This window comes from Hydra vulgaris, chromosome 10 (assembly GCF_038396675.1).
Source record: "Hydra vulgaris chromosome 10, alternate assembly HydraT2T_AEP".
Classification (NCBI taxonomy): Eukaryota; Metazoa; Cnidaria; class Hydrozoa; order Anthoathecata; family Hydridae; genus Hydra; species Hydra vulgaris.
In genome coordinates this window covers 38,145,972-38,159,035 of record NC_088929.1, presented here as the reverse complement: position 1 = coordinate 38,159,035, position 13,064 = coordinate 38,145,972, and the positions used below count along the sequence as shown (strand labels likewise).

Genomic DNA, 13,064 nt, shown 5'->3' with positions numbered 1-13,064 from the left:
ACTTTACTTAAGAATCAATATCCTTATAAATTAATAGATTATTCCTTAAAAAAATATTTGGATCTTAAACACTCTGAACCTTTTGAAAAACCTAAATATGAATGTAAATATTTTAAAATACCCTATATTAGTGAACGATCTTTAAAGGCTCAAAACAAAATATCTGAGTTAATAAAGCTGTTTTGTAAAGAAAAATTTATAAAATTGGCATTTACTTCTATTAAAATTCAACAGTTTTTTTCATTAAAAGATATTATTCCCAGAAGTTTAAAATCTAACGCTGTTTATAAATTTAGTATTGTATTGATGTACATTTTAAAGAAGATAAAAAATCACATATGTTTCAACATATTAAATCCAACATTGATTGTTTTAATAAAGCAACTGCAGAATGTTTTACCATTCTGGATTCTGCCAACAGGGTGACTGAATTAGAAATTAAAGAAAGTCTTTATATAAAATGGCAGAACCCTGAGTTAAACAAACAAGTTAGGCATAGAGGTATTGATTTGTTCTAACCTAACTTATATTAACATCCTGTCCTTTATTGTACAATAACTTTTGTGTAATGAATGTTAACTGTAAATTTGAGTGTATTTTTTTTATTTCCTTTGTATTATATTTTTTATTTTAATTATGTATTATAAACAGTTTTTTTGATATATATATATATATATATATATATATATATATAAGTGTGAGTATATATATATATATATATATATATATATTTAAATCTAACTAAATTTATCTAACTCTAATTAAATAGCGTTTAACTTATTAAAAAACTGATGAGTACGTATAAATCTTCTTTAAATAAATTGGACAAAATTTGACGACCACTTTAAAATCTTTAATTTGCACTTATTAAAAATAATAATCCATTATTTTTTTTAACTGTCTTAATTGCTTATTACGTTGGCTATAAAATAGAATGTCAAAACCTGAGTTTCAATATCAAATAAACATTTATTTTTTGAATTGCAATAAGGATATAAAAATATTGCAAAAATGCGTGCAAAGATTGAAGAAAAAGACACATACGCGGCTCTTGTATTAAAAGAAGAAGGCTATAGCATCAGACAAATAGCAGAAAAGCTCGGAAGGTCTCACTCTTGCATTATTAACATAATTCAACGATACAAAGAGACCCGGTCAATTAATGATCATCATAGGACTGGACGCAATAAAATTTCAAATGACCGTGATGTTCGCTCGTTAGTGAGATTAATGAAAGAAAACAGACAAGCATCATCTACAGACTTGTCTACGAAATGGACACTGTCAAATGGTCTGAAAGCAAGCCCTAGAACTGTGCGAAGGGTCCTCCACAATTTAAATTATTTATGGCGTGCTGCTGCAAAAAAACCACGCTTAAATAATAATAAAAAATTTGCCAGGAAAGAGTGGTGCAAACTACATAAAAATTGATCAACAGATCAGTGGAGCCGTGTGGCCTTTAGTGATGAAATGAACGTTGAGGTAGACAACAGAAAAGGTCGCGTAATATTTCGTAGACTTCTGAGCAAACGGTTCCATGAATCATGCATTTTGAAACGAACAAAACAAGGCAGTGGTTCAATAGGCATTTGGGCCTGTATGAGTGCCTGTAGAGTTGGCGTTTTTCATTTATTCGATGGTAGACTCAACAAAGAAAGGTACATCACAATTTTGGAAAATTTGCTTATTCCTAGCATTGATTTATGGCAGTTGCAAGATGGATTTATTTTCCAGCAAGATAATGCGCTGTGTCATAAAGCGCATGTTGTTAGCGATTGGTTCAATTCTAATAAAATTCAAGTGCTTCCATGGCCTGCCAATAGTCCAGACTTGAATCCAATAGAGAATTATGGTCGTGGCTTGATCACAAGCTTGGTAAAGAACAACTTTACAATTTGGAAGATTTGAAATCTTCTCATCATTTGAAAAACGTGCCTGATGAAGTAATCAAAACTTTAATGAATTCAATGCCAGAACGAGTACAAGAGTGCTTGAAAACAAATGGAGGAACAACACGTTTCTAAATTATTTTTTATTGCTTTTTGAAATATTTTTGAAACTGGTCTTAAAATTTTGTCCAATTTTTTTTCCCATTTATATTTTTTACTAGTCAGTTTTTTAATTTTTTAACATTATTTTGTAAAAAAATTTAAATTCTTTTATAATAAATATAAAATACAATAAAAATTCTTTCTAAAAATGTTTTTCTTTCTTTGATATCTTTTTCCAAAACAAAATTATACTAAGGTTAAAAATAAATTTTGAAAAAAAAAAGAGTGGTCTTTAATTTTTGGCTGTATATACACATAAATATTTTTTTATTTATTCAGTTTGATTAATTACCACTTGTTGTTTTGGGTTTAGGCTATGAAATACAACACTCATTATCCTAAATTACCAAATCCTACAGTATTTGTAACAGTTGCCTTTACAAGTTCATTTTTTTCTGCAAATGATACTTTAAAAGATTCTTTAAATAATTTGGCAACATGGATAGAGGTTAGTGAATTTTGATTCAATACATTAATTATCACAATTAATTTTTTATTCTTCTTTTTTATTTTTATAGTTATACTTAATATGATATCTGACTAGTTAATATGATATCTGACTATAGTTATACTTAGTATGATATCTGATTATAGTAATGCCCTATAGAACTTTTTTTATAATTGTAATGTTTACAGCTGCGTTAGCCGATTTCATAATTTTTTTTTGGCAATCAATTTTTATGTAAATTGGCTAATGAGATGTGTAGAAGACATATTTATATATTCAAAAAAAAAAAATTTTTTGAAGTATTCGCACTGATTGTTCAAAGTTAAGTTTTTTGCAATTTTTGACTAAATTTGGACAAATTTCCAAGCATTGGCACAAATAGATTCTGAATTTTCTTTTTGTGTTCCTTTACAAAAAAATTACTGTGCTTTTTAATTTAAGAAGTATATTGTACCTATCTTTTACATATTACAATAGATGAATAAACACTTAAGTTATTGTAAAGTTATTTTTTATTGATCTATGAGGTCATTTTCAGTCATGCAATAAACTTAATTATTTTCTTTACTTATTTTCACCTTATTTTGATATCAAATGATTTTTTTCTAAAACAAATGCTGTTATTTGAGCTTTGAATCAAACAATCAAAATCTAAAATAATTAGCTTAAAAAATTGGGGTAAAAGACTTTTGATCTTTTGAAGTAAATTAAACTAGATCAAAATGTAACAATGTATTTCAAAAAAATTATATATACACACTATTTGCGTGGTTATTTTAGGTGCTCCAAGAAGACCTAATCATTTAAATAGGAAATTTATGCTTACTTCAAAATGTTGCAAAAACGGCTAGAGGAGGCATTGAACCACAGATCTCTGGGTTTGAAACAAATGCTGAATATAGTTTCATCTTGAAACAAATATCTCAAGGAAATATGTAACAAAATAATTTTAAAATTTGTTTTTGAGGTTTAGAGTTTACAGTTGATTATCTAATCAAAATTCAAATTATTAGAACAATTTGAAGTGTTTTGAGTTATTGGCTCATAGCCAATAGTGAGAGAGCAGTCGCCATAGCTAGCTCTTTGTATCCGCTCTTCTTTTTTAATGTTTACAAGAATTCTATATTTTAATACGCAAATGTTGGACGAAAGTCAAAAGTAATTAAAAGTGACGTATGTGTTGGCATAAGAATCACTTTTTTCCTTCCGCTCTTCCCAAATGCAACAAACTATATATATACATATATATATATATATATATATATATATATATATATATATATATATATATATATATATATATATATATATATATGTATATATATGTATGTATATATATATATATATATATATATATATATATGTATATATATATATATATATATATATATATATATATATATATATATATATATATATATATATATATATATATATATATATATATATATATATATATAGTATATATATTTTTTTGATTAAAATTATTCTTATTCATATAGAACTTTCTTGAATATTTCAGACAAAGAACAACACTAGCATTCAGTTTTGTGTAGATTCAGTTGATTGGGAATATATGAAGCTCAATAAACTTATCCTTTATTATGTCATTTCTCCAAGTAAGTTTTAAGTTATTCTTATATATTTATGTATAATCAAATTTTTTTTTAAATTTTGATTATTATATTTCATATATTTATATATCAATTCAAAATATAAATTTTGTGAATACGTATATATATATATATATATATATATATATATATATATATATATATATATATATATATATATATATATATATATATATATACATACATACATATATATAAATATATATATATATATTAGGGTGGCTGGTTTTTTTTTTTTTTTGCGTTTTGTTGTCCCTAGTAATGATGTTTAAAAGAAATGTAATAAAAATTTGATTTAGCTTTGCCAACTTTAACTTGAATTTTACTATGTCAGGTCAAAATAATGCTATTTTACAAGAGTCGTATAATTGCAGGATAAAAGCATTAAGATTTAAATTTTTTGATGATTCATGTTAATAATTTTATATTAATAATATACAGAACTTTGCAAAAGTTTTGAGCACCCTACGAAATATAAGACAAAAAGCTGTTAGTGTTGTTTGTTGACTTCCAATTAACATGATCCTGCACTACATTATTAGATATATACTTGTATATAATATGTTTAAATTACGTTTTTTTTTTTTTTGTTTTAGTTTAATTAGTTGATGCTGATGTTTTCAAAGCATATGACTATTTATTAAAAAATAACAATTGCACAAGTGTTACTGAAAGAGCAGCAGTCATAGCTAATGAAATTAAAGCACTGTACAACAAAGCAAGTACTCCTACCATTGCAGTCAGCAGCTTAGATATTCGCATAAAGAGACTAATTAACAAAGTACATGAGCTTGGTAAATACTCTAATGACAAGAAGTCCTCTGCAACATTTAAATCAAGTTTACAGATGTTAGACCAACTATTTGATATTTGTCTGTGTAAGTGTTTTAATAATGGTGAGAAAGGTTAGCTTGTTCATGTCCACTGCCAAAAAAAATTCCAACACTTGAATAGGAGTTTTGGATAAATCAAAAAATGGTATGGAAGGTGGTAATACGAAAATTAGACAATGTAGAAACACTTAAGCTGCAGAAGAGAGAAAAAAGAGGATGTAAAACATGCAATTTACCAATTACAGATAAGAAATTGAATTTTGAAATAGAAATGGATCCAAAAAAGTTGGATGAAGAATTTTTGCTAATTTAGATGTTAGATAATAAAATGATGTCAAGTTATGAAGTGGTGTCAAGTGATAATGAGATGTCAACTGATGAAGAGATCAAGGTTTACAATATTAAACAGGATATCACTTCTGTTAAAACAAGTGGTGTCCAACAAAATTTCAAAAAAGAATATTGTGTGATAGTGTCATTTCCAAAAACAAATATGTCAATCATGTCACACCACAAAGTAGTAAAGCTGTTGATATTGCACAAGAGATATTATTGAGCATCAACAACCTCAAATCATCAGACACTTTAGCAGGAATTGTTTGTGATGGTCTTGTGAATAACACAGATCAACACAATTGAGTAATCGAAAAATTAAAAGAAGGTCTTGGGAGAACATTGCGATGGTTGATTTGCTTGTTATATGCAAATGAACTACCTTTTAGAAAATATTTCTCTGTTCTGTATGGTGGATGTTCAACAGGTCCAGCTACTTCAACTGGTAAAATAGACATTGCACTAGTTTTTGATCCAAAAGATTTAGTTATTGTGAACTTTAAACATATACCTGGTAAAGTTGAGGATGAAAGTGTTGATGTTAAAAAAGATTTAAGCTCTGATCAGATATACCTTCTAAAAGCTTGCTTAGTTGTTCAGCAGGGTCACACTGTTTGTGATCAAATATTGTTCCTCCAGACTGCTATGCCAGGAAATCTAAACCATGCAAGGTGGCTAACAAAGGCCAATCGTATTTCACGTTTGTATATGTTTAAGGAAAATCCTTCAAAACCATTGCATAGAATTACAAGATTCATCGTAAATGTTTATGCACCATCGTAGTTCAACATAAAGCGCCATTCTTCCTGCCTTGACAGAGCAAGAAATTTCTTCTATCTTATGAAGCAGTGCTATGAACTAGGGAAAGAAGACTGGATAATTCTTGAACCAGTGTTGCAAAATAACTGTTATTTTGCTCATCCTGAAAACATTCTTCTTGGAGGAGTTACAGATGAAAATGTATCAATTCGTCAGTTTTCGTGTGATAAAATAATTGACGCATGAGCTTCATCACAAAGTAGCAAGATCTTCTTTCACATATCTTTGATAAATCAAGCATCAATCTTGATCCGGAAGCTTTGTCATTCATAAAAATAAACACCACCACCGCTTTTATCAACTGTTTCTAATGATGATCTTGAACATTTCCAGTTTCACGTTGATGTCTTGAGTGGTATTCCATGCCATTCTCAGGCAAAATGTGAAACAATATAAAAATGTTGTAATGCAACATTTTTATATTGTTTCACAGCCCCAACTTAACATTTACATCATAATGACCCACCCTAATATATATATATATATATATATATATATATATATATATATATATATATATATATATATATATATATATATGTATATATATATATATATATATATATATATATATATATATATATATATATATATATATATGTATATATATATATATATATATATATATATATATATATATATATATATATATATATATATATATATATATATATATATATATATATATATTGAGACAAATAGTTAATAGTCACATAAGACAAATAGTCACATGTTTTTAATTATAAAATGTTGTTAACTGTCAAGTTATTTTTACTGTTTTAATAATTTGGTTTGTTGTTTTTTAAATGCTATTTGTTTTAAAAAATAGTAATATACATAATAATTTAATGTTTGTGATATTTTAATATTTTCAATATTTTAATTTTTTTAAATATTTTAATGTTCTAAATATATTTATATACTCATAATATATTACCATTCATAACATTAATTCTTGTAATATATTATTGTTCGTTGTATATTAATGTTTTTAATTTATTAATATTTTTAATATTTGAAATATATAAATATTCATAATACTTTAATATTTTTAACGTTGTAATGTTCATAATATTTCAAAACTCTACACTTTACTATTGTTTTGTACTTTATTTATGAAAACAAATTTTATAACAATTTATGAAATTAACAATTTATGAAATTAACAATTTATGAAAACAAATTTTATAACAATTTATGAAATTAATAATTTATGAAAACAAATTTTATAACAATTTATGAAATTAACAATTTATGAAAACAAATTTTATAACAATTTATGAAATTAACAATTTATGAAAACAAATTTTATAACAATTTATGAAATTAACAATTTATGAAAACAAATTTTAGAGTAATTTAAAAGTAGTTAAATGTTTGTTTAAAAAAGTTTTATTAAAAAAGTTAATATTGCAAAAGATATTGGTAAACAGGTACATCTGTTGCTTTATATGGTAAAACATTTCAAGTTTTTCAAATTTTTTTAAAATCTTTTGAATAGTAAAAATTTTAATAAGTTATTTAAAAAAAATTAGTTATTATAAAGCAAAAATATATGTTCCCAATGTTTTATTATATTATTATTTTTTTTTAGAGTTTTGTGAGGATGGTTATTACTATTTTCAGGACCGGTGTTTCAAACTTCTCATCAACAACTACACTTATGATGAAGCTCAATTACAGTGCTCTTATCTCAATGCCTCTCTACCTACATTTGATTCTGCATCTTGGGACTATTTTTTAGTTTCACTTGCCAATTCAGCAATTTGGTTAGATTTCAAAAAAATTGATGGTCAGTGGGAATGGGATAATAGCCTTTTATCTTATACAAATTGGGGTGTTGGAAAACCAAGTGGAAATGGTGATTGCTCTATATCTAATGGTACACAAGGATGGGCCGATGTGTTATGCTTACAAACTTTTAATGTTGTTTGCTATAAAGGTACTTTTAGATTAAAATTTGCTCTGATTCTTTGAAATTTTTGTTTTTTTTAGATATTTTTAGGTATTTGTTTTGATTATAACATGTTTGATAATTTTTTATTTAAAAGCATAGATTAAGTATGTATAATTTTTTGAGAAACTCACACTTGTGTATTAGTGACGTATCCAAGAGTATAAAGAATGTGACTTTGCTGAATAAAGATTTCTTATGTGAGATTCCATGACTTGAGTTTTGTTTTATAAGGTTGATTTTTTTGTGATGAAACGCATAAAAGACTTGCTTTAGCAGTTACCATGGTAGTATTTGAGAAAGAGGCGCAATCTTATGACAATGGGAAAGAGGCTCAAACTGGGCAGTTAGAGTAGGTCCATCTACATTAACAATAAATTTTTGTACCTTGTCTGAAATAGAAAGGTCATTATTAAAAAAACCTGCCCAAAATATGACAACAATGTTTCATATAAATACAAATGAGAAAGAGAATGTAATCGGAAAATGACAAGTGTAATAGAGAGGAAAACTTACAGATACTAACTTTGCTTTAGATTAGATGTCATGGTGATAGAACCTTGTGGCAACCAAGAAATTACTGAAAATGAAATTGTTTTACGTCAAGGATGACTTTAATACTGCAGTTAAAAAGGGATGACTCAATAACTTTAAAAGCTTTCCTAGTTTACACAACATGAAGCGATTCTATGGAGAAGACCAGCATGCCAGACTTTATGAAATATCTTTGATAATTTAAGAGCAATAGCATCTTGTCTAGCAGCTTCTTATTTTTTGCACCAATAGAATCTTAATCTTGATAGATTATTTATTGCACCAATAGAATCTTTATCTTGATAGATTTCTTGATCAATTTCTAGAGTTTTTTAAAATGGGAACCACAGATGCCATTTTGAAGCAAGCAGATAAACAAACTTTATTTAGGCGCTTGAGTATTAAAATGAATTTTTGTACACTATTGTAAGAAAGTGAGCGAAATAACCACAGACAGAAAGTAAAATGTTGTCTAGACAAGAGGCTGTAGAAAAGTTAAAGTTAGAAGCAACAAAAGTTGGGTTGATTTTATGTCTGACAATGGGTTGGCTGATTCTTTAGATTGACAGGAAGAGTTTGATGATTAGGTTCAAGAGATGAATCAGAAAAACGTTATTTTGCAATTAGTTCTGCCTTATCTTTGAGAGTGGTGATAAGATATGAGAGATCTAAAGTTAGATTTTTGTTAATAAGATATGAGAGAGATAAGAAATGAGAGATGGAATGTTAAACAATGCTCAAAGAGGGTGATCATTGGATTTGGCAACTTATTTGGTTAATATTAAGGCAGGTGTCTTCAACACGCATTGAGGATTGATTTGAATATTTCAAATATTGATTATTTAAATATTTGTAGCTGTTGTTATAATCAGCCTCTCTGAGAGCTATCACAGAGTTCTGAAACTATACTACCTGCTGAGATCAGGACCATTAAACTAAGTTTTAGAGCTTTACCCTCATCAGTAAATAAGAAGAGGTACATATATACAACCACAAAGAGGCACAAGCAAAAACATAGCTAACACATTTTTGTTTTCAGAAAAATGTTAAAATAAATTTTGTTTAAAGTTCTTATAAATATCGATAGAAGTATAAAGGAAAATAAGCTTATTAATTTCCATCTGGTTATGTGTTTCGGTCAAAGAAAATGTATAACTTTACAAATACCCAGATTTACCAGATTGTTTGAGTTCTTTGAACTTGAATTGTTATGAATTTCTGCTTTACTTATTTACTTTAATTGTTTTCTGTCTCTTATTAAATAATAGTTAAGTAAATTTATGAAATAAATATTTTTTTACCAAAAAACATATTTTGTTGAACCATGTAGTTGTGGTTTTTTGTCTAAGTTTGCAAAGTTACACGATTTAATTAAATGCATGTGGAACACAAAATTAAGATTAATTAAGATAACGCTTTGCAAAAAAGCTTCATTTGTTTAGTTATGTTATCCAGTAGAGTTTTTATATATATTACAAAGTCAGAGAAGTAAAAATTTACCCTTTCTCTTCTCATACTGTCATAAGCATGCAGTGTCTTCAGTTTGATTTTAAAATTGAAATTTTTTATGCTTTATAACTGCTGGTATTACTGTTATACTGATATTTCTTCTAGTTTAGGAGAGGCTTTGTATTGACTTTGAATGACTTCATGAGTTTCTCTAACAACCAAAATGTATTGATTTCATAGCTTTTGTTATCTGGCAACCTCATCCTTTAGTTGTTGTGACCCTTTCTTGTTGTTTTGATCTCCAAATTTGCTAACTCTTATTTAGTGATGGAAATTGTCTATAATCTTGCTATAAAAGTATTTAATGTGTCAGTAAACTAAGTTTCTTTATTCATATCACATTCATACATATTCATACCACATTCATACATATTCATACCACAATTTATTTCAGCAAAGTTTTTTTATTCCTACCCTTAATTCAACAACATTTGAGATGTTTAAAGAGTAAGGGACGTTAGCTCAAAAACACAGTTGACTAATTTTCAAAGTTGGTTTAAAAACAGGGGTATTACGCTGGTGCAAGTTTTTTGCGTGTAATATGCAGCAGACTAGCTCTTATTTTAGTGGACTATGTTTAGTTTAGTTTGTATTCTTTATGCTTTTAATACTTTTACAGACAAAACTTTGGCTGAATTAAAAAAGTTGTTTATAGCTACTTTGTTTTTATTTTTAAACAGTTGTGTTTGGGGTAGCTCAAGTCCTGTTACCACAACATTTCTTTTTTTATATATATATATCTTTTTTCTTGGCTGCACAACCATTTATTACGATATGGATATTGCTGTTGTTGTTTTTTTTGTTTGGTAGAGTTTATCAGTTACAATATTCAAATGCGTTTTTATACTCTTTTTTTTCCGATAGTTGCTCAAATTTGTTGTCATTAATCACTGATGGCATGTTAATTTAGACATTTGCCTTAGACACAGTTATTTTTCGATTAACTATTAATACTTAGTATAGTTTCTCATTAGTAATAATGGATTTCAGTTATGAAATAGTTATTGTATTATTTTCTTATCACACTTTTATTATCAAACTAAATGGAGTTATAAACTAATTAAATTAATAACAGAAATTAGTATTTATTTTTTTATTTTAACGATTTTTGAATGTTTACAGAAAAATAAACAATTATTATGTAAAAAATTATCAATTTTTGTTACGTTGGTATACGCAGTAGTGGTAATAGTGGTAGAGCGAGTGATTAGAAAAATATAAAGATATTCAGATATAAAGATATAAGAGAAAATCAGAAGTAAAAGTATTATTCAGCGCTATTAAGTAAGTCCAAGAAACATAATGATCACACTTGTTTCGACAAAAGTTGATCATGGTTACACTTGTTTCCACAAAAGATGATCATGGTGACACTTGTTTAACTTGTTTCACGCTTGTTTTTTTCTTTTGTTGTTGTTGTTGTTTTTTAAAATTTAATTTAATCCGTAATAATCAAATGTAATTTAATCTTTAATAAGCAATTGTAATTTAATCCTTAATAAACAAATGTATTTTAATCCGTGATACACAAATGTAATTTATTCCGTAATAAACAAATGTAGTTTATTCCGTAATAAACAAATGTAGTTTATTCCGTAACAAACAAATGTAGTTTATTCCGTAACAAACAAATGTAGTTTATTCCGTAACAAACAAATGTAGTTTATTCCGTGACAAACAAATGTAGTTTATTCCGTAACAAACAAATGTAGTTTATTCCGTAATAAACAAATGTAGTTTATTCCGTAATAAACAAATGTAGTTTATTCTGTAATAAACAAATGTAATTTATTCCGTAATAAACAATTTTTAGTTTAATCTGTAATAAACAAATGTAAGTAAATCTGTAAAAGTTTTCATTTCGCAACAGATGCTAATGTAATAACTTAAATATTTCCGATTTGGTTTATTGAATTTAATGAAATTTTTTTTTCAGATGCTCAAACAGCTATTTTTGATTGCTCTATGACATGTCAAAATGGTTTGTGTCAAGTAAACTCTTTAGGCATAGTTACATGCGACTGTTTACCAGGCTTTAGTGGAACGTGGTGCGATCAGAAATGTAAGTAGATTATTTTTATAGAATTGTAAGTTTATTGTTTTTAGGTTTTAGTGCCTTTTAAGATCTTTAGGGTGTTGAGATTTTTAATATTGTGAATTTATTAAATAATCATAAGTTTCTCGTATGCATTTTATTGTTTTTTATAGTTCCTGATTCCTGTCAAAACTATGTGACATTAAATCAACCATGGCGTCGATATAATAGCAGCAGCTTACCAAACACCCCACTAAATATTTCATGCGATAATATGTTAGCTGGTAACGATTCGTTATGGATTAGATTCAGTTCAGAAAATGGTGGGAAATTGTGGGACTCAAAATGCATAGAATCACAAAACTATTGCGGTGTGAAGTATCCAGGTTGGCTATCAGTCTCACATCCAAGTGTCCGTGACGGATTAGTCACTTCTACTTTGCATTTCTATTCTTATTACTGTGCCAGCGATGTCGGTTTAGTAAAAATTATTAACTGCAACAATTATTACGTGTATAACTTTGTAAAAATACCTTATTGGAGTTGCGATTTTGGTGTTTGTACAGTTTAAATATTTTTACTGTTTTTTATAAAATTTATTAATAACGAGTTTTTTAAACTAATTCCATACACTTAATGTAAGATTCATATAATTTTAAATCGTAGTTTTGTTATTTAAATATTGGGCATTAAAGTTGTATTCACAATACTTGTTTTTTTTTTTAATTTGAAAAATAGCAGTTGTGTTATAAATACTAACATATAAATAGTGTTAAAAATTTATATACTAGTCACATTTCATTTTAATATATATATAGATAGATAGATAGGTATATAGATAGATAAAAAGGACTGGTATCAGGATTAGAGTTGCAAAAAAAAACTATTAAAAAAAAATACTGTTGTTTTGCCAC

General features: G+C 26.8%; 1 protein-coding gene across 1 annotated transcript in view; it reads left to right on the top strand.

The window, feature by feature from the left end:
- The window catches only part of LOC100210520 (uncharacterized), a 134,719-nt gene extending 121,860 nt beyond the window's left edge, over window positions 1-12,859 (top strand). Inside the window, exons 29-33 of the mRNA XM_065807946.1 lie at window positions 2,365-2,499; window positions 4,022-4,118; window positions 7,713-8,060; window positions 12,052-12,177; window positions 12,324-12,859. Of these exons, the coding sequence (XP_065664018.1) occupies window positions 2,365-2,499; window positions 4,022-4,118; window positions 7,713-8,060; window positions 12,052-12,177; window positions 12,324-12,721 (1,104 nt within the window). The 3' untranslated portion in view covers window positions 12,722-12,859. The remainder of the gene's footprint in view (window positions 1-2,364; window positions 2,500-4,021; window positions 4,119-7,712; window positions 8,061-12,051; window positions 12,178-12,323) is intronic.
- The last annotated feature ends 205 nt before the right edge of the window (window positions 12,860-13,064 follow it).